Source organism: Lontra canadensis, unplaced genomic scaffold (assembly GCF_010015895.1).
Source record: "Lontra canadensis isolate GAN:19392208 unplaced genomic scaffold, GSC_riverotter_1.0 scaffold225, whole genome shotgun sequence".
Taxonomy (NCBI): domain Eukaryota; kingdom Metazoa; phylum Chordata; class Mammalia; order Carnivora; family Mustelidae; genus Lontra; species Lontra canadensis.
Genome location: NW_022631219.1, coordinates 92282 through 114560, shown reverse-complemented (window position 1 = coordinate 114560; position 22279 = coordinate 92282). Strand labels below are relative to the sequence as shown.

The 22279-nt window shown below is 49.4% G+C and overlaps 1 protein-coding gene and 1 pseudogene across 5 annotated transcripts in view; one reads left to right on the top strand and one right to left on the bottom strand.

Moving 5' to 3' along the window:
• Positions 1-22279, top strand: part of RPH3AL (rabphilin 3A like (without C2 domains)) — a 138234-nt gene that overhangs the window by 100812 nt on the left and 15143 nt on the right. For all 5 annotated transcript variants that reach the window (XM_032849363.1, XM_032849358.1, XM_032849359.1 and 2 more), the window contains one exon: positions 12869-13043. In XM_032849363.1, coding sequence (XP_032705254.1) covers positions 12869-13043 — 175 coding nt within the window. The remainder of the gene's footprint in view (positions 1-12868; positions 13044-22279) is intronic.
• LOC116862191 lies at positions 3324-3730 on the bottom strand (annotated as a pseudogene).

Genomic DNA, 22279 nt, shown 5'->3' with positions numbered 1-22279 from the left:
ATCCATTTTGAGTCTATTTTTGTGTGTTGTGTAAGGAAATGGTCCAGTTTCATTTTTCTGCATGTGGCTGTCCAATTTTCCCAACACCATTTGTTGAAGAGGCTGTCTTTTTTCCATTGGACATTCTTTCCTGCTTTGTTGAAGATTAGTTGGCCATAGAGTTGAGGGTCCATTTCTGAGCTCTCTATTCTGTTCCATTGATCTATGTGTCTGTTTTTGTGCCAGTACCATACTGTCTTGATGATTACAGCTTTGTAATAGAGCTTGAAGTCTGGAATTGTGATGCCACCGACTTTGGTTTTCCTTTTCAACATTCCTCTGGCTATTCAGGGTCTTTTCTGGTTGCCTACAAATTTTAGGATTATTTGTTCTAGCTCTGTGGAAATAGTTGATGGTATTTTGATAGGGATACACTGAATGTGTAGATTACTCTGGGTAGCTTAGACATTTTCACAATATCTGTTCTTCCAATCCATGAGCATGGAATGTTTTTCCATTTCTTTGTGTCTCGCTCCATTTCTTTCATGAGTACTCTATGGTTTTTCTGAGTGCAGATCCTTTATGTCTTTGGTTAGGTTTAGTCCTATGTATGTTACAATTTTAAGCCAGTTTTGCTTTTGTTGAGACAATCTGGAATTTTGGGTCAGAGTCTCTTTTGTTAACTGATTATTTTATTTTTTAAAGAGATTTTATTTATTTATTTGACAAAGAACATGAGCAGGGGGGAGGAGCAAGGGAAGAGGGAGAAGCAGGCTGCCTGACCCCGATGTGGGGCTCCATCTCATGATCTCCCGGATCATGGCCTGAGCCAAAGGCAGACGCTTAACCGAGGAACCACCCAGGCACCCGTTAGCTGATTATTTTACATCTACGTTTTAAGCATCATTTCCTTCACATTTTTATCATTTTGTAGTTATACGTATCCAGTTATTTAGACTGAATTCTGTCTTTATTTCATTAATCACTGTTCATTTTCTGGTACCATAAGTTCCCCACTCAGGAGCTTTTTATTTTAATTCATTTGTTGATCAAATGCACTCTACTTTTGAGCAATTTTTTTTTAGGAAAACTGGATGCACCTGTTTTCTATTTTTTGCTGATGTGACCCACAGTACCTTTTCAGGGTAAGAATCACAGCCATACTCCGGATCGCAGAGACACCCCCTTACCTAGGGCAGGTAGAGGTTGCTGTTCTAGAGTTGAGGGCTGGCAGATACCGCGGGGCTCCCTGGGCTGCCTCTGTGTGGAAATAGGCCTAGTGGCCTACTCTCTGCCCCCACTCACTGCTCATGCTGAGCAGACACACGGTCAGGTCCATGCCACAGTCACACACAATATATAAATGCCGAGTCTCCCTCCTTGAGTAGGGCAGCAGGTAATCAAGCCGTTAGCCAGAACTTTAAGGTGTGATGGTCCCAATCTAGTTTGAACTAGTACTAAAAACGCATTTGTGTGTTACATTAGCACATCTCATGTCAACTCACCTTGCTCGGTATCAGCTTGTCGCTGTTGGCTGTAATTATGGCTTTTCATACTCAGCTTGTCACCACGGAAACCTGGTTAGAGGGTCCTGGCCAGCAGTCTTTGAGAGCAGATGCACTCCAGCCAATAGCACACGATGCCCCCAACCCTTCCTGCTTTCTGAGGGACCCAGTGCTGGAAGCCCCGGTTCCCTTTGGAAAACCGTCCAGGTTTTTCCCATCGTCAAAATTCCAACTCCTGGGGTGCCTGGGTAGCTCAGTCAGTGAAACATCTGCCTTTGGCTCAGGTCATGGTCCCAGGGTCCTGGGATCGACTCCTACATCTGGCTCCCTGTCCATGGGGAGCCTGCTTTTCCCTTTCCCTCTCCCTCTGCCTCTCCCCCTGCTTATGCACACTCATGCTCTCTTTCTTTCTCTTTCTCCCTCGGCGGGTCTTAATTTACAAAAGTGACTAAGTGACAACACAGAGGCGAATGCCCTTGAAAGAACAATCTATTGCATATAGTTCCCAAAAGAAGGGGGCACACCACACACGGGTCATATGGGGAAGCACCAGGTTTGGTCAGGAGGCCAGAAAGAGTGAGGGGAAAGCCTAGGCCAGGGCCTTTACCGGGGTTTCTATGGGAAGGGCAAGGCAGGGCAGGGTAACTGTCTTTGGATTGGCTAGTTGAAGCAGTTTAAGGAGGCGTTGGGGCATATGGGGCGGCCCTGGCTGATTTAGGGCAGGGGGATACTGGCCGGGTGGGTGAGGGTCAGCTAAGGCAGTGTTTGGCGGTGTGGGGACGAGGGCTTGTCACATGACCTTCACGTGCCTGCAAAAACCACATCACAGGGCCAATAGCAACGTCTTTGGCCAGTAGTTTGGCCATGTGATCAATGGATGCCAAATAGACAAATACAGAATCTAAGAAAAGTTAGAACACATTGTCCCTAAGTTAGTTCAGGTTGAGAAATGCAAAAATAGCATTTGATTTAGCAAACCCGTGTATGATTTTATAAGAGGTTGAAGAGGGCAGGTCCCAGGCCAGACTGCATGGGCTCCAGTTTGTTCTTGTTTTCCCTGTTCTCTCTGCACTGGGTGTGTCCTCGTCTGTAAAATAGAGTTATGCTGATACCGACAGGACAGGATATTGGTGAGAGTTAAATAAGTTACTGTATATAAACTCCTGAGAACGGTCCCTAACACATACATAGTGCTCGACAATTACTGGGGATTTAACTTCTTAATTTTTTGTAACCATTAAACACCTCAGGGTCAGATGGCATGTGAAGATCACATTTTTTTAAAGATTTATTTATTTGCCAGAGAGAGAGCACCAGCAGGGGAAGCAGCAGGCAGAGGGAGAGGGAGAAGCAGACTCCCCACTGAGTAGGGAACCCGATGAAGGACTCGATCCCAGGACCCCGGGATCATGACCTGAGAAGAAAGTTAACGCTTAACCGACTGAGCCACTCGGGCACCCCTGAAGATCACATTTATGATAATTATCTTGACCCCTACGTCCCCCAAATGAAAATTACCATGATCCAATTAATTCCTTTTGAATTTTCATTTCTGTGCCATATTTTAATTGACCTGGTATTTAGATCATGACTTTCTGGTCTGAGATTCAATTTTCCCTGAAGGTTTTTACTCATTTTTTTTCCTCAGTGACAAATGAATAATGAAATGCTATGCCCTTTTTAAAAAAAAATCTTACTAACATGGTATTTATTTGCCTTCCCTCTGTCAAACCCTAAGCCAGCCACTTTCTGCAGGCTACCTGGGGAGGTATAGGAAAAGGAACATACAGCGCAGATGAGACTCAGGAGAAAGACTTATGGGAGGTGGAGACAGCTCCTTCAGATGGTGAAGAGGATGAGAAAGGCCACCAGCAGACAAAAGAACCTCATGGCCTCCAAGAACGCAAAGCCCAGAATGGCATAGGAGAAGAGCTGTTGCTTCAGAGAGGGATTCCTGGCCTAACCGATGATGAGGCTCCCCAACACAGCAGTCCCAGTCCCAATGAACTTGGCTTCCCTGTCGATATCCCTTGAAATGCACTGGTTTGGAAGCTGTAGCTGGGAATAGGTGAGGTCAGGGGATATGGGGCTGCCAAGCTGCTGAGGTTCTTATAGGGTACCCCATCTGTCAGTGTCCCTTGTGCTTTTAGCCCCACTGCAGACAGTGAGAGGTGAGAGGTGCTCCTGTCCAAGAAGAGGGTGGAGATGAACTTTGCACAGGCAGACATCACAGGAAGTGAGGGCTGTGGCAGGAGAGTTGCTCCCAGGGCAGAGAAGACAGAGAGTGAAATGTTATGCCCTTTTACAGCTTTTTTATTTTACCTTCTGTTGTGCAGAGCCTTCTCTTTTCCTGTCAGAAACCCCTGTAGACCCTCTTCAGGCTCCAACCTGCACTGGTTACTGAGAGCCGACCTCATGGGACTTCCTTCCACCACCCTCCAGAGTTGGAAACACTGTTTCTAGGAGCCTGTGTCTTCTACTTTTTTGTTTTTCACCTGCATTTTGCTGGAGCCCATCCTTAAGTAGCCTCTTAAAAAGAGAATGTGTAAGGTAAACTTGGAGTCCTTGCAGATCTAAAAAGTCTCTACTTTGCTCTCATGTTCAATTGATAGTTTGGATGATAGAACACTAGATGCATACCTTTTTTCAACCTGTGTTGTCAATGATAAGTCTGATACTGCTCTGATTCTGGTTTCCTCATAGGTCTATTTCTTTCTGGAAGCTTCTAGGATCTTCTTTTTTATACTTGGAACTGAATGATTTTATGAGTATGTAACTATTGCTTTTTTAACTTCTCATTTTTCCTACCTTATATTTAATAAACATCCTTTAATCTGAAGACAGATGTTCTTCTTCAGGTCCAGGAATTTTTTTTTTTAATTTCTCTTTCTGGGAAGTCTATTATTAGGAGTTAGATCCCTCAAATTGAGCATTTTTGTTCCCTATCACTTCTTTTACATTTTTCTGTTTCATTCTCCTTGTGTTCCACATTCCAAATTTCCTCATTTTTCTCTTTCAGCCTTTATTTTACATTTTTATATTTCCACTTTGTATTTTTAACTTCTAGGAGCCTTTTATTCTCCAGTTGTTGCTTTTAAGTTCCTGAATTTAGCTTTCCTACTTTAGTCAATTAGTTATCAACATACCTGATTATTTCTTTTTCTAGAAGTGTCTAAATAGAGGATGGACCTCCTGCTGGAAGCCTGGAGCCTTAAATGGCTTAAAACAATAATCATTTCTTTGCTCTTGAGTCTGCAGTGTGGGCTGGGTGCAATGGGGAGGTTCTTCTGCCGAGACCTCCCAGGGTCATCCGAGGACTGCAGTCATAGACCATTCAACTGGGGGAGGGGTCCGAGAAGGCTCCTTCCTCTGCTGATGATGCTGGCTATGGCTGGGGTGTCTCTGTTCTTCTCTGTGTGGCCTCTCATCTCGTACACTGGACAAGGCTTTCTCACAGGATGGCCACAGTGTTCCAGACAGTGAGAAGGGAAGCTGCCTGGCCTCTCAAGATCTGGCCAGAAGTCCCATGTTCCCACCACCACGATCTGTTGGTCAAAGTAAGTCACAAGCCTAGAGCAGATGTGAGGGGTAGGGAAACAGACCCCACTTCTTGATGGGAGGAAAGGATAATAATTGGGGGCCATTTTTTAAGCTTCTATAACCTCCCGGCTTCTCACTCTGTCTTACTCTGCTCAGGCTGCCATAACAAGAGAGCACAGAAGGAAGGCTTAAACAACTAGAATTTACTGCTCACCTCTGGAGGCTAGAAGTCTCAGATCAGAGCTCTGGCAGAGCTGGTTCCCACTGAGAGCACTCTTCCTGGCCTGCAGATGGCTGTCCCCTCCCTGTGTCCTCCCACAGAGGCGAGAGAAGCAAGCTCTCTGTTTTCTCTTCTAAGGACATGAATGCCATCACGAGGGACCCACCATTACGGCGCCATCTGGCCCTAACTACCTCCCAAAGACCCATCTCCAAACACTGCCTCCCAGGACATCAACATAGGAATTGGGGCATGGGACCCACTTCAGTCCATGGCACCCTCTAAGCCAGGGCTTCTCTTAAGGAACTTGAGTTACATAAAACCTTGAAATTCAGATGAGCTTATGGCCTCAGCTGTCAGATTTTGGTGTGCTTTCAGGCACTGGGGCCCTGTGTGCATCCTACTATTATAAGATTTGGATTTTCAATCTGGTGCAGGAAACAGGCATATACATGGGTAGTCAGAACTGTGTGTGCATTGCAGTGGGAGACCTGCACAGTTCTGTGGAAGCTTCTGGATAAATGTCATTTCCTAAAGGCTGGATTTCTTCATCCCAGCCCAGGGAGGGAAGAAGGAAAACAGGTACAAAGGCCTGAAGCAAGAGACAGCTTGATGTGGTCAGGGAGTGGGAGCGGCTCTGTCTGGCTGATCCCGAGGGCAGGGCAGGAGGAGGCAAGAGATGGGGCTGCTGAGGGAGGCAAGGCTGGTAGAGTTCTGGGGTCCTGTTGGCCATGCTGTGGAGTTTAGCTTGCCTGGTGGAGTTCCCAGGAGGTTGACATGCTGTGCGTGCGTGCATGCGTGTGTGTATATGTGTTCAGGTAATGGGTTAGGGAAGGCTGTGCAGCCTCTCTGCCAGGTGGGTTGACTCCTTAAGAAACTCTTTTTATAAGACCAAAGTGGAAGCAGGAAGACTTCTCTGTTAGAGGCCATTTCCTGTGTCTTTTCAAGACCAGGCCAGCCTGGAGCTTGTTAAGCAGACAGAACATGGTCCCCCTAAAGACAGAGCCTGAGTTCTGTCCCCTGAGGATGATTCCTTTGCTTCGCCTTCCTTGTTTATTCGTTCAGTTTGTCAGTCAGCAACATTCTTGCCACGCTGCGGCTCCTCGCGGGGCCCTTGGAATACGGGGGTGGCTCGGGCACAGCCTTGCCCTTGGGCTCCCAGCTCCCTGGCTGGGCAAAATGCTGGAGCTGCTGCATTTGCGTGTGGCCTCCAGGAGCATGGCAGACGTGCTCTGCCTCTGCTTGAGGTGGTGCGGAAGACTTCTGACAGGCAGTGTCACTGTCCTGGTGGGAGACGAGGATGAAGGGCATGTCAGGTGGAAGGAACAGCATGTGCAAAGGCCCCAGACTGTACCTCTGCTCAAACCCAGGTGCCTCACCCGAATTCATTCAAGGGCACTCCCGAGTTGTTTGAGAGGCAGGAGCACATGGAAGGGATGGGGTAATGGGCAGGGACAGAGGTCTTGGGCCATCCCTTGCCCATCCTCCCCAGTGGCTGGTCCCCTAGGATCCTCTTATTCCTGACAGGGCCTGGCACTCACCGCCTTCTCCAGCCACAGCCATTTAGGAAATGCCAATGATTAGCGATCGTTATCATGGTAATTAAAATTCCCTGGGAACAGCTTGGCTAATATCCATCCGTAGCTGCAGTCAGATTGGCCGTGAGCTGAAATCCTAATGAAAACCTCGAAGCAGAGCACAAAGCAGTGCTATACGGGGAGGGTTTCATGCCACCGGCTACCCCTCCAAATGCCGCTGCGTGGGTCTTTTCTTTAACGGCATTTTCAAGGCTGGCTGCCGTCCTGGCCTTATCACTGCAGACCCCACATGTGGGGGAGAGGACTAGGGCTTTGCAGAGTCCCACGGCCTCTCCTGGAAGTGGAGGTTTTCCAATCTGTGGAGGGCTTCTTCTGCTGCTGTTCTTGGGGCAGGCCAGGGGTGGGGGGTGCTGGGCCAGGCCGCAGGGCATGGGCCTGGATGCTCAGAGCAGAAAAAACGGGATTCAAAGTCAAAGCTCCGGTCCTGCATTTTTCAAGGCATGAGAAGTTCTGAGAATGGGCAGGGATTCACGTGAGGGGGAGGAGGCACCCCTCAGCCAGCTGGGATCCCTCCCACCTCAACTCAGCAGTCCTGCTCTCCCCTGTGGAAGGCACTTTCCAAAACACTGCATTTCACACGCTCCTTCCCAGGAGTGCCCTCCACAGTGGGTAAGGCCCCTGCGTGCTCTGGTCACCCCTGCTGTGGGGGCTCAGGAAGTGCGGTTCCTTGAGCCAGTCTGGGATCGCTGGCCTTTCTGGTCTTCTGGTCTCTGTCCACTGCGGTGGCGTCAGAAGTAGGCAGACCCCAGGCCCCAGGACTGTGAACTCACATGGAATGACTGACCCACTGGACCCCAGGGTAACCCCATGGGGTCATCTCCCTGCTGAACATAAATGTCAGAATGAATTATATGAAAGTCATGGGGGGATTTATAGGTCAAAAATAACTGAATACCAAAAAACCACTGACTGTCCACATGTTCATGCAATGGAGCCTAATAACTTTGGGCTCTTTATCCTATTTTGGGGGGAGAGGGCAGCAAAGCAAAGTTTTGTTTTGTTTTAAGATTTTATTTATTTATTTGATAGAGATCACAAGTAGGCAGAGAGGCAGGCAGAGAGAGGAGGAAGCAGACTCCCCACTAAGCAGAGAGCCCAATGCGGAGCTCGATCCCAGGACCCTGAGATCATGACCTGAGCCGAAGGCAGAGGCTTAAGCCACTGAGCCACCGAGGCACCGTAGGTTTGTTGAGCAATAGCAAAGTGATGGTACAAAGCTCCCAGAGAGTGAGGGGACCCAAGAGGGTTGCCATCTTTATCCTATTTTCTAAAAGCACTTTACTGATCAGTATTCTTTTAAGCATGGGGTCGGGGTGGAGGTGGATCATTACAACAGGAGATGAGGCTGAGGGCCTGGGGCCTGTTGGCTGTGATGAACCAGGGGACCCAGGGACAGCCCGGGCTGCGGGTGGCACTGGCGCTGTAGGAAGGGCTGGGAGTACATAGTCAGGGAGGTTTGCAGGAGAATGCTGGACACTGGTACGCCCTGCTGAGCACTTCTTCTTCTTCTTCTTCTTCTTCTTCTTTTTTTTTTTTAAGATTTTATTTATTTATTTAACAGACCACAAGCAGCGGGAGTGGGAGAGGGAGAAGCAGACTCCACACTAAGCAAGGAGCCCAATGCAGAGCTCAACCCACGACCGTGAGATCGTGCCCTAAGCCCAAGGCAGACGTTTAACTGACAGAGCCACCCAGGCACTCCTGAACACTTCTTCTTTATCCCTCTTTAATCTGAAACAGTTAATACACTTCATTAATTACAAGGACTTAGGTGAAACCCTCAGGTCACATCTCTAGGAAGGTGACAGCTGTGTGGATTGGGACACTTTTTGGCAAACTACCTATAGCTGCCAGTTCAGCCATGCAGCCTGTTTGCTGAGCACCTACTGTGTGTCAGACACGTGCTAGGAGTTCGAAGATACAGTGGTGAGTGCCCTGTCCCTGGGCCCCTTCCTGGATGGTAGAGCCCAGTGGTCTCTAAAAGTGAAAGGACCAGGGGCCCCCGGGTGGCTCAGTTGGTTAAGCGTCTGCCTTTGGCTCAAGTCATGATCCCCAGGGTCCTGGGATCGAGCCCTGCATCGGGCTCTTTGCTCAGCAGGGAGCCTGCTTCTTCTCCCTCTGCCTGCTGCTCCTCCTGCTTGTGCTCTCTCTCTCTGTCAAATAAATAAAATCTTAAAAACATAAAATGAAAGGACGAGCCAAAAGGCAGACATGACTCAAGTGTCCATCCATGGATGAATGGCTAGATAAAATGTGGTGTAGACCTACCATGGAATACTAGTGTTGAACCTCAAAAAGGAAGAAAATTCTGACACAGGTTGCGACACCTTGAGGATGTTATGCTCAGTGAAAGGCCAGTCACAAAAAGATCAATACCCCACGATTCCATTCATATGAAGTACCTAGAGTCATCAAATTCTTTCTGAGTCAGATTCTCAGAAAGTAGAATGGTGGCTGTCAGGGGCTGGGCGGACAGGGGACTAGGGAGCTGTTGTTCTGTGGGTGCAGAATTTCCATTTTACAAGATAAAAGTGCTCTGGAGATGGGTTATACAACATGAATGTGCTTAACACTACCGAACCATACACTTAGAAATGGCTAAGATGGTAAATTTCATGTTATGGATTTATTTTTTAATATTTTAATATTTTATTTAGTTGATAGTATGCATGAGCAGGGTGGCAGGCGGGGTGGGGTGCAGGGGGAGAACCAGACTCCCTGCTGATCAGGGAGCTGGACAACAAGACAGAGGGCTTGATCCCAGGGCCCAGAGATCATGACCTGAGCCCAAGGCAGACACTCAACCAACTGAGCCACCTATGGATATTTTTTAAACTAAAATTAATTTTAATTTAAAACAAAGAAGGAAAGTGAGGACTGTGCACATGCCTGGGCCAGAACCATAGTCCCAGCTCTGGAGGAAGAGCCGAGAAGCCCACGATGAGGCCTCAGTGAGGATCAGGCATGCGTCTGGCCCTGTGGAGTCTCCAAACGCAGCTCCGTATCATCTCTTGGTCCGTCCCACTGAAAGCCACACAGCACGAACACATAAACCTTGTCACTGGGTGTTACTAACACTGCCCTTGGTGTTATCCCCTCCAGTCCCCTTCAAAGAGGCCCACACAATGTGCCCCAGAGGGGACCATGGGGCCCCCATCCTCCTTCCTGTGGCACCTAACTCTGGTGGCTTCAGGTCCCGACATGCATGTCCCCCACATCCGGCAGCCCGTGGGAACTGCTCTGAGCCGGTCCCCAGGCCAGACCCTAGATCTCACCAGGAAATGTAGTGAAGGCTTCCCAGCCTGAAGGCATTTAGCACTCCCCTAGAGACTCAGCTCTTCTTCCTGGAGGGTGGTCTGGCAATGGATGTCCCCATCTAAACTTAGACACATGCCTTGACCCAGCAGATCCGCCCCCAGGGTGTTTTGGTTATACCCATTATGGGTGTAAGGCCATAACGGACACCTGACTGCTGTGTTTGCAAAGATGATCGCTGCCGCGCTGTTCACAAGAGTGGAACTTTGGAAAACAGGTAAATGTCTATCAGTGGAAGGCTGGTTTAATTAGGTTTCATAAATCCAAACTCTGAAGCCATGAAAAAGGGGTGGTGGAGACACAGAACAGTTGCTCTGGTGCAGGGTTAGGTGGGAGGCAAACACAGGGTGCGTCTACACGATCCTTAAGAACAAATTGTGTCCATGCCCTGGGCATACAGTTGGTTCTTGAGGGCTTGCTCCATTCAGTCCCCCCGAAGCCCAGCCCATGTTGGGGGGCAGGAGGCCGGTGTGCTCAGAGGAGGGCAGGCAAAGCAGAGGCAGAGTGAGCCCCTCGCTGGCCACCTGTGGCCTCTTGGCCTTGGGCCTGTGTTCTCAAGAACCACGTAGCAGCTCCGCCGAGACAAGGTGGCCTTGGCAGCCACTGTTTGAGCCCCTTCCCTCTGCCTGTACGGCAGCTCCCTCCCCTCAAGGCGCCCAGTCTGCAGGACACTCAGTCCCCATGAGGTCTGCCCTGCTGAGGCTTTACTCACCACTTAGCCACACTTAGTGAGCATCTACTTTGCATCTGTAAACGTTGGGTTGAGACTCTGGGGCCTCCACTGTGGAACAGAGGCCAGTAGAATGAGGGCTGGCCTTGGGCAAGTTGCTTAAGTTGTTGGAGCCTCAATTTTCCCATCTGGAAAGTGGGGATAGTAACAGAACTTCTTCAAAGAACTTATCACCAGATGCCTCTGGCAATGGGGAGGAGACTTTTTAATTTTGCACCACGTCAATTTTAGACTATGTGTACACGCTGTCAATTCAAATAAATACTTACTGTAGGAGGGCTATGAGAGGATCAGAAAGGGTTTTTTAAAGGGGGCTCCACAGGCATTCATCCTATCGGATGGATTCTATGTTATTAAGAGCCACACGAAAGCAGGCCCTTCTGCAAGGGTACCTGGGAGGGAGGGGTGAGTGATTCGAGCCAGGGACAGGGTTGGGACTCAGTGGCCCCAGGCCTAGCACTCTGGAGCATAAGAAGATGACTCGTGATAGCTGAGTGATTTCAGTGCTGCACAGTTAGGTGCTGAGTCTGTGCAGACCAATTACCTGGGTTGAGCTTCTCTAGGAAAACCTGTTGAGTAGATTCTAAGTGGGAAGCACTGTATGTTCTTTGGCTCTGTTGGAGAACCGTATGTACTTTGGTATCTTAAAGGCTCTGAGAAATCCTGCAGTAATGCTTTGTTGTTTAACTTAGTGCTTCCCAAGTGTACATGATTAGGAACTTTTTTTTTTTTTTTTTTTTTTTTGGTCCAGTCTGTGTTAACAAGCCATAGAACTAAGGTACAGAGGAGGCTTGGGGATTAGGAAACTCTGTTCTAGAGAAAATCAAGGCAACCTCTGGCCTTCTGATTTTAAATTCTCTCTTCTGAGGGGCGCCCTGGGTGGCTCAGTTAGTTAAGCGTCCAACTTTTGATTTTGGCTCAGGTCATGATCTCAGGGTTGTGAGACGGAGCCCGCCGTGGAGCTTGCTTAAGAGTCTCTCACCTGAGGCGCCTGGGTGGCTCAGTGGGTTAAGCCTCTGCCTTCAGCTCAAGTCATGATCTCAGGGTCCTGGGATCAAGCCCCACATTGTCTGCTCAGCAGGGAGCCTGCTTCCCCCTCTCTCTCTGCCTGCCCCTCTGCTTACTTGTGATCTCTCTCTGTCAAATAAATAAATAAAATTTAAAAAAAAAAAGTCTCTCTCTTCTCTCCCTCTACCCCTCCCCACCTCCCTCTCCAATAAATAAATTACTCGGGAACTTGGTCCACTGGTTTTAGGATTTCCTTATCTGTCAGATGAGAGGAAGAGGGTGGCAGTGACGGCCATAAGCATCACATCTGTCTGGTGGCGTCTTACATTCATTCCAGAGTCTGGTCCTCGTGGCTGCCCTGTGAGACAGGAACTCTTCCTACATTCCACCTCCTGGTGATGAAACTGGGAATCTGGAAGGTCCATGTGTCCCTATCTCACAGCGGCCCGGTGACAGATCCAAGGTTTGGACCCAAGCCGTCTGCTCTGAATTGCCAAAGTCTTCTCTGAGAAGGTCACGTTCCTTCACACTGTCCCCCTCCTCTTACTGAATACCCTGAACGTATATCCTTCGGTGGAAAAGAGATCAGGGAGTACTTGGCATTTCTTGAAGTAGGCATGGAGAGTTCGATGACCGTATCTCAGTGCTGCTAGGAATTCTAACCTGGGACTCTCTGAGGTTGGGGCCCTCCCTGCACTGGCACAGAGCATGCCTCATCCCCGGGGAGCTCTCCAGAACAGCTTCCAGTATTGCACCGTCCCCCAGCCCGGCCCTTCTCCGAGCTTCCTGCCTCTCGCTCTGCCCCAGAGCCTCGAGGGAAGGGGCAGAGGGGAGGAACGCATGTGGGGCACCTTCTGGGCGCCCACAGCACAGAGCCCTTTCCAACAGGAGAGGAGGGCGGGCCAGTGTGGGAGTGCAGTACAGGGAGGGCTGCCCTGCATCCCTTGCTCTAAGCAGATGTCACCCCTGCCAGGTCTGGAAGAGGTCGGGGGCCTGGTTCTACAAAGGGCTCCCCAAGTACATCCTGCCGCTGAAGACCCCTGGCCGGGCCGATGACCCCCACTTCCGACCTCTGCCCATGGAGCCCACCGAGCAAAAGCCCAGAAGCACTGAGACTAGTCGTGTCTACACGTGGGCCCGAGGGAGAGGTAAGTCCCCTTTGCCACCTGTCCCAAGATAGCAGCTGTCACAATCCTGCTGTCAGCCAGCTGGGCAATGCCAAGGCACCAGGCCGGTGTCTGCCACACCTGCACAGGGCTCCTCCTGGCACATCGTCCCTCCCTGGGCCCTCAGCTTGCCACCCACACCCACATGGGCAGCTGGACCTTAGCACAGGGATCGCTTGGAGCAGGGGGTCCATTGGGAGGCCATTTCACAAGCAAAGGCTCCTTTGGGGCTAGGGATGCTGTGAGCACTGTGGATCTTCACAGGAGCGTGATACCTGCTGAGGTTTCTCGCAAAGTATGAAAACGCAGCTTTCCAAAGCTGGCCTGTACCATCTCTTCTTGGTGCTTCTGCTGCATCTCAGGAAGGGAGGACTCCTGGCTTCCCTGGTCCTAATGAGCAAGATGACTGTGCCCAGGGCCCTCTGGGTCACATGGAAGCTGCACTGCTGTGGCAGCCGGCCAGGTGGCTGCCATCGGAAGGGAGCTCAGCCCCACTGGTGGTCACAGTACCTGGTATGGTAGGCGGCCCTCCCTGGTTTGCAGGATGCTTTAATGTTCGTGATCTTCATTTTTAAAATTCCCGGTCTCACATCAGGCTCCAGAGGTGATCAGGGTGGGTATTTAAGCCCTGTTTTAGAGACCTGTAGCCTGAGGCCCAGAGAAGAGGTTGCACTTACTGAGCTGCTGTATGGCTGAGATGGGACCAAAAGGCTGGGTCTTATCCTCTGGGCCCTCACTCCTCTGGCCTAAAGGGTCCAAGTTTAGGGTCCGTGTAGACGTGGCAGCTGTTTTGGGGGGCTCTTAAAGATCTTTGTGTTTGGTTTAAGACCTGGCATCTATCTTTTGGGCTTTTTTTCCCCTTGTTGCAAAATTAAGGTGTGTTTATTACAAAATGTTGAAGGCTGCCAAGTGATATCCTGTGGAAAGTAAACGTCAGCTGTAGGTCAGCCTGTCCAGCCATGACCGGCATTAACAGCGGGGTCTCTGTTCTCCTGAAACCCTCTCCTAGGCGTCCCCCGCCTCTTTGTCCAGAAGGCCTTCCTCGCAAATTCTGCTGGCCTCTGTTTGCACTTCTCCTTCCCACAAGTTCGCCATCACTGCCGCAGCAAAACCCTTGTAGGAACCGTGGGCAAGGGCAAGGGTCCCCTGGGCAGGCGGGCAGGGGCACAGGCTGCATGGCACTGGCCTCAGGGAGGAGCCCGGAATGGGGCTTTCTGGAGAAGTGGCTCCCTCCTCCACTCGGTCCCTTTTCCACCCTCCAGCTGAGGCTTCCTCCTGCCCCTGCCCTGTTCGGGGCACACCTGTGTCCCTTGGGGTGATGGAGGAGTTACAGCTGGGGAGACAGAATGTTGTTCTGAGTGGGCCCCAGGGGCCCTCACTGCCCTGTGTGCTCAGCATCCACACGGGGCACACGTTCACACACACTCATGTGCTCACGCACACCCCTGGGAAGGACAGGGTCTCCCTCCCCGCAGTCGTATAGACACAGATGGCCTATTGATGATGCGGGTGAGGAGGCCAGCAGCCCACACACACGCAGGTGGCATGGTTTATTAACTGAGTTTGCACTGTGGCCAGGCCAGACCACGTGGAGGTCCTCCAGGTGAACTTGGGCTCCGTCTGCAGACTGGGTCAGAAGCTTCCAGGGTTCTGGAGCAGGAGGCAGCACATCCTTTGTGCAGCCCCCGGGCCAGGCATGTTGCAGTTCTGTGATGATCCCCATTTTAGTGACGAGCAGGAAGGGGGGTCCAGGCAGATGACTTATGTGTCTTGCCCATGGGCAGCAGAAAAGTGACAGTTGCTGGCTCCAGGCTGGTTGGAGAGGCCCAGAGGGTATCTGCATACATGCAGAGATGGGGTACACTGGGGGGTGCATGGAGTACGTGGTGTGGGCAGGCCTGAGAACTGAGGTACGCGGTGTGGGCAGGCCTGAGAACTCAGGCCTGAGAAAGCCCACAGTCGAGAGGGAGGAAGACTAGGAGCTGGTGGACGACATGGAGGAGGCATTGCTGGCGAGGGAGGACGAAAGCTCAGAGGTTCTCTGCCACGGGAACCAAAGCACCAGGGATTTGCAAGGAGGGGGTCACAAGCCTGATGCTGTGGTTGTCCTCTTTGATGAGCCTCTGCAGAAGTGGGATCTGTGCTTTCTGATTGAGTTTGGTTCCCCTGGCCATTGCAGCTCCTACCGTGTGCTCACAGAGGCATTCGGGTGGCTATTGGACCCCCGTGGGAGACTGGAAGCCCAGGCCACCTGGAACCATCCTTGTGATGGGCCTGGGCCTGGGACGAGGGGAGGTCAGCCCCACACTAGCCCTTCTGTGGCTTCCTGGTGGCATACAGGTCTGGAGGTCAGGCCTGTGGCAGCCCCACACTAATGCTCTGTCTTGCCTGTCTGGAAGCCTCCCGAGCTGCCAGGGGCTACTGCCTCAGTCCCAATTCCTTCTCAAGCTGTTCTCCAGGCTGTCAGACTCCTGGCAGCAGACAGCCCCTGGCTGGCAGCCTTGGGAGTCTGGCATAGGGACCTCACGGGGCCTTTCCAAACCACTGACAACCGGAGAACCAATTAACATTTTTCCAGCTCCAGGCGTGGCTTCCTCTCCCCAGGCCTACCATCAGCCATACCCAGGTGCCTAGCAGTTGGTTGGGGTCAAAACTATAGTTTGTGGGCCAAGTGAGAGCCTGTGTGGTAAGCCTAGCCCTTAGAGCACCCCATTCAACCCAAACTGAGCTCAGGGCCAGGCAGAAATAGAGGGACCAGCACTGGGGTGGGGCCCCACCCCCACCACACTGGAAGCTGCATTCCGGCAGGGCCATGTCTATCCTGAATAGGCCAGTTCCTTACTACCTAGCATGGGAGAGGCATGGGATAGAGGCTTCTTAGGTAAAAGAGTGGATAAATGAATGAATGAATGAACTAACCATACCCCATCAGGATATTTGAAAAACTGTGGAAGGATTTTACCTAGGGCCTGCAGACTCCCCTGGGTCACAGTTCTGTTGGACAACCCCAAGAGAGACTTGAGGACTATAAAACCACCCCCACTCTCATGAAGCAGCTCCCCTCATGAAGCAGAGCACCTGCCTCTGGAAACCCCAGGACCATCATCCCCCTCCTGCCCCACAGTCCCTGCTTCCCAGCATGAAAGCTGATCCAAGGGGGCACCTGGGGGGCTCCATCGGCTAAGCATCTCCTTAGGTTGTGGTCTCAGGGTTGTGGGATCATGCGGGGAGTCTGCTTCTTCCTCTCCCTCTGCTCCCCCAACCCTTCTCACATGTCCCCTCTCTCTCGCTCTTGCTCTGTCTCTTAAATAACTAAATAAAATCTTAAAAAAAAAAAAAAAGCTACTCCTGGCATCAGATGCTCTCTCTTCTCTTCCCCTACCCCTGTTCCTCTATATCTCTCTCCCTCTCTCTCCCCCCCAATACATAAATAAATCTTAAAAATGGTACCTGTTTTGTGCTTGCTACAGTAGCACATACACTAAAAATTACCTGTGCTTTCTGATTGAGTTTGGTTCCCCTGGCCATTGCAGCTCCTACCGTGTGCTCACAGAGGCATTCGGGTGGCTATTGGACCCCCGTGGGAGACTGGAAGCCCAGGCCACCTGGAACCATCCTTGTGATGGGCCTGGGCCTGGGACGAGGGGAGGTCAGCCCCACACTAGCCCTTCTGTGGGCTAGTTTGTTTGAACCCATACCCCATTTTTTATTAAGTGGTTTATTTTTCTCATATTGATTTGTAGGTGCTGCTTATATGTTAGGGATGGTAGATGGCTGGCAAATGCTTTCCTCCTTGACTTTCCATTTAGTTTGACCTTGGTCTTCACTCATAGTATTTTGCCATTCAAAACCTGTTTCTTCTCATTTTTGTGAAGTCAAGTATGTCTTTTGTTGGCTTTGTGGTTTCTAGGTTTCGATCTTGCTTCAAAATGTCTTCCTCCCCAAGGTTAAAAACAAATATATGCTGAATAAAACATTTAGTATGAGAACAAAAGGAAATTGCTTAAATATGATACAACTAAAGGAAGAAAAAATATCCGATACCAAATAGTACATTCACTGATGAAGAACCGAAGCCATGCTCTATCAAAATGCAAATCAAGAATACCCCTATTGGGGGGTGCCTGGGTGGCTCAGTCAGTTAAGTGTCTGACTTTGGCTCAGGTCATGATCCTGGAGTCCCAGGATTAAGCCCCAAAGTCAGGCTCCCTGCTCAGTGGGAGTCTCCTCCCTCTGCCCTTCACCCTGCTAATGCCCTCTCTTGCTCTCTTTAAAAAAACAAACAAACAAAAAAAAAAAACAGACATCAGTTGACAGTGTTTTTGTAGTATTTAATGAAATAAGGCAAGAAAATAATCTGTTGCTATCGGAAAAGAGAAAAAATTACATTATTTGCAGATGATGTGACTGTATACTAAGAAAACCCAAGAGAGCCTACTAAGACAACCCATTGGGATTAATAAGACAATTTGGGAACCGACAGGATGCAAAGTAAATTGATAGTTTACACACCAAAAAAAAATTGATAGTTTTACTCTCTGCTAATTAGAAGGAACAATGGGGAAATTCACTCATAATTGCAGCAAAAATTATAAAATAACTAGAAGTGAAGTTGAAAAGCAATTATAGGTTCAACTTGAAGAAAATTATAGAACTTTATTACAGGACAAAAAAAAAAGCAAGAGACAGAGAGGCAGACAAAGATCTGGATCCCTCCAAATTAATAAATGTAATAATTCCTATCTGATTTCCCAGTGGAGTTTTTAGGAAGGAACAGATTCAGACATTTCTCTTATCCACTGGATAAACGAAACGTGGCTTAATCATACAGTGGAATATTATTCAGCCTTAAAAAAGGAATGAGCTGCTGACATTGGCTACACCATGGATGAACTGTGCACACTCTCTGCTAAGTGAAAGATGCCAGAGACAAAGGTCATAACAGTTGTATCACCCTGATTATATGAAATGTTCAGAACAGGCAAATCCATGGGGCACCTGGGTGGCTCAGTCAGTTAAATGTCTGCCTTCGGGTCAGGTCATGATCCCAGGGTCCTGGGATCGAGTCCCAAGATGGGCTCCCTGTTCAGTGGGGTGTCTTGCTTCTCCCTCTCCCACTCCCCCTGCTTGTGCTCTCTTGCTCACTTTCTCCCTCTCAAATAAATAAATAAATCTTAAAAAAAAAAAAAAAACAGGGAAATCCATGGAAACAGAATGTAGATTCATGATTGCCAGGACGAGGGAGCTAGGGGGAAGAGGGAAGAATTGCTAATGGGTACAGAGAACATGTGATAAAGATATTCTGGAACTGAATAGTGGTGATGGTTGCAAGACACTAATGAATATACTAAAAACCATGGAATCGTACACTTTCAGAGGGTGAATTTGATGGTATATGAGTTATATTTCATTTTAACATAATGTTTTGGGGTTTTTTTTAAGATTTTATTTATTTGACAGACAGAGATCACAAGTAGGCAGAGAGGCAGGCAGAGAGAGAGAGGGGGGAATCAGGCTCCCTGCTGAGCAGAGAGCCCGATGCGGAGCTTGATCCCAGGACCCTGGGATCGTGACCTGAGCTGAAGACAGAGGCTCTAACACACTGAGCCACCTAGGCACCCCCAAAATATTTTTTCTTTTTTAAGAATGGCAAGGTAGTAGAAGGAACTGCTTACTCTTAAGGCTTACTATAAAATTACTATAATCAATAGAAATAGTAAAGTATTGGCATCAGAATAAATAGAATATTTATTTTTAGGATAAAAAGGTAAGTAGAACAGAATAGGGAAATAATAGACCTAAGGATGTATGGAAGCTGAACATAGGTAGTTTTTGAATTCAGTGGGAAAATAACAGGTTTATGTAACAACCAGAATTAGCATAATTAGATTTCCAACCGTTCCATGTGTATTCAGAAACATGCCACAGAAAGATTAAAGATCTAAATGTTAGGAGCGCCTGGGTGGTGCAGTCGGCTGGGCGTTCAACTCTTGATTTCGGCTCAGGTCATGAGCTCAGGGCCTTGAGATCGAGCCCCGTGTTGGGCTCCTTGCTGGGCATGGAACCTGCTTAAGATTCTCTTTCCCTCTGCCCCTCCCACCACTCCCTCAAAAAAAAAAAAAAAAAAAAAAAAGTTAAAAATAACACAAAGAGGGCACCTGGGTGGCTCGGTGGGTTAAGCCTCTGCCTTCAGCTCAGGTCATGATCTGCTCAGCCGGGAGCCTGCTCCCCCCACCTCTCTTCCTGCCTCTCTGCCTGCCTGTGATCTCTCTCTCTCCTTCAAATAAATAAAATCTTAAAAAAAAAAAATAACACAATATATTAGAAAAGATCCAAGATATTTTTTTCTGCTGTGTTATCTCAAAGAGAGCTGGTGACGCTCCAGCACGTGTAGAACAGGTTGGCTGACTACCTGAGTTTACTTCTCTCCCCTTTTCTGTACCCTGGGTGTTGATTTGGGACAAGGATTTGCCCACAGACCACTAGGCAAGCCTTCTGTAAGCTTGCTTATAGCAGGTCGTTCATTCTTTCCCCAGGATGGAGGAAGGAACAGAGTGATCTGAATGGCCTTGGGTCTGACCTGTGTGTCTCTGGGAGAGGTCCACCTTCCCACCTAAACAATCTAATTTTTTTTTTAATGTTTTTATTTATTTGAGACTGAGACAGAGGGACAGAGATAGCACAAGCAGGGTGGAGAGAGAGAAGCTGCTCCCTGATGACTGGGGAATCCCGACACGGGGCTTGATCCCAGGACCCTGGGGTCATGACCTGAGCTGAAGGCAGTAGCTTAACCCACTGAGCCACCCAGGTGCCCTGCACCTGGTAGATCTAAGTGGAGTGTGTGCTCCACACTGCTTTTCAGTGGCAGATCATTGCTCCCAGTTCATGGCAGTAATGACTAATGCCAGTTTGCACACTCCTGGGTCTCTTTGCTCCCCTGTGAAAAAAAGGTGTAAAATGTGGAGCCAGTACTATGGGTTCTTGGGTCTTAATCCCTTTAGAGCTTGGCCCACCTCTTTAGCAGACTTCTTTCCTTTGAGCTGGATTCTCACCCGTGGGCTACGTACAAAGATATTTGCTGGCAGTAGGGGTGGCTGATACCATATTAACTTGGCATATCTGGGTCATAAGAGATTATCTGTTTTGTCATATGCTAGAAAGTTTAGGGAAGGCATCTGCAGCTGTGGTTCAGCAGCTCAGTGATGTCAGGACAGGTGTCTTTATAATTCTTGCTCTTTTCCTCATGGTCACAAGATGGTTGCAGCAGCTCCAGCCATCACTATAAAGAATGGAAGAAAGTTAAAAGGGGAGGCTGAAAAATCAAGCCTTTAACTTCTGCAGCCTTGCATTATGATAGAAGCAGGCAGTCGGGAGGAGGGCTTGTCTTGGATACTAGATGAGCCTAATTCCCTACAAGAGCTAGAGAGAGAGCTGAATTTATCTGAGTGAAGTCATTACATCTGGAAATTATTCTCAGATGGGATTTTGTGCTTCTCTCCCTCCAGTGACAAGGATCCTTAACATGATGGGGCTTCTTTTCTTCAGCCCCCAGTGCTCTGACTGGAGGCAACATTGGGCAACATTGCCCTATCTACTTGATGGTTGGTCTGCCCCACCTGGCCAGCTGTGGCTGAGCTCCTGAAATTGGGGGCCCGAAGCCCTGAGTCTAGAGTACATACACTGTTCGAAGGGCATTCTATGATGTGTCTGCTTTTCCCAGATGAGAACCAGAGAGCTGGGATCCCTTGGAGACCAACCTCAGCTTGGTAAGGCTTTGCCGTGTTGGTCTTTACCTGGAGCCTGGGGCTGGGCAGGTGGGAGGGGACTAAAGCCTTCATCACTGCTCTGTGGCCTGGCCGGCTTAGGAAGGCCTTTTCATTTTGTCTTCCAACAGACCCATAAAGCCCTACCCAAGGGTACAGATACCCATTTCCTCCCCACTCCTCCTCAGAGATAGCACAGAAGCCACGGTAGGCCAGAAGGTCCCTGGCTGAGGCACAGGAAGGTCTCTAGAGTTCCCATAGCTGTGGGGCAAGTGCACTTTCCCATCTCTGCTGAGCCAGTGTCACTGTCCCTCTGCAGGGCCCTCCCATGTCCTGCCCTCTGGCAGCCCCGTGAGCAGAGCAAGGGCTTCCTGGAAGGATGTGAACAGATTTACACACTGGGTGATTCAAGGTCTGTTCCAGAAAAGTACTTCAAGGTTTTGGATTTGTTCCAGTTGGATCGTTTTGAGAAAAATAGAGGGGTTTCATTATCGCTTCCTTGGTTCACTAAATTTTAAACATTTTTTTAAAAAATCCTCAACTGTGGTTCCGTTTGCAGTCCAGGGAAAGCAAGCGTCAGGATTGTTTGGGTTGAGCGGTCTGGTTCAGGTCAGGCTACAAATGTTTACCCTGGGCCAGCCTTGCTGAATGACCCCCGGCTAACCCACCTCCACCCCCCGACACCACCATGCGCCACACTGGGCGCCGCATTGGCAGCAGCCAGAGCTCTGCAACTCATGGTCATTATCTCATCAGATGCTCAGACAGCCCATGGGGCAGCTTCAGGATAGATGAGGAAGGGGAGGCTGTCCTACACACTTGCAGCCAAGAGGCTTCTGAATCACAGGCCATTCCTCTCCCCTCTGGGTTCAGCATAGAGTAAACCGTTGCCCAAATCCCCACGCACAGTGGCTGTCCCCTTTCAGTTTTGGCAGGAGGATTTTTGGTTGTGAGGAATGGAGACCACCAAGGCCAGCTCAAGTACAGTGGTTGCTGCCAGGCTGCTGGGAAAGGTCTTCCGGAAGCATAGGAGACAAGGCTTGTGAGACTTGTGGGGTGGAAGAGTATGGTAGCGGCTGCTTCTCGGGTCAGCTCCATCCCCTGCATCTGGCGTGCCCTTCCTCTGGCTGCACTTACGACCCCACATCTGCACTCAGGGAGGAAGTGGTTGGCCCAACTCATTCCTACTCAGGCTGTCCTTTTCACATCTAGCCTGTATCCCATCAGATGGCATGGCTACTTAGGGCTGCAGAGCTGGGACAGCACAGGGGGAAATTTGTATCTCTTGCTCAGTAGCCATAGAATTGGATGTTTTGGGTCTGACATGGTAGTGAGTTCCCTGTCACTGGGAGCATTCAAGCAGAGGCTGGCTGTTATAGGGAGGATACTGTGCTTTAGAAACTGAGGGAAATTCAATACAGACTTGTTACTATGTGTCCAGAGTTTGCCTCCATA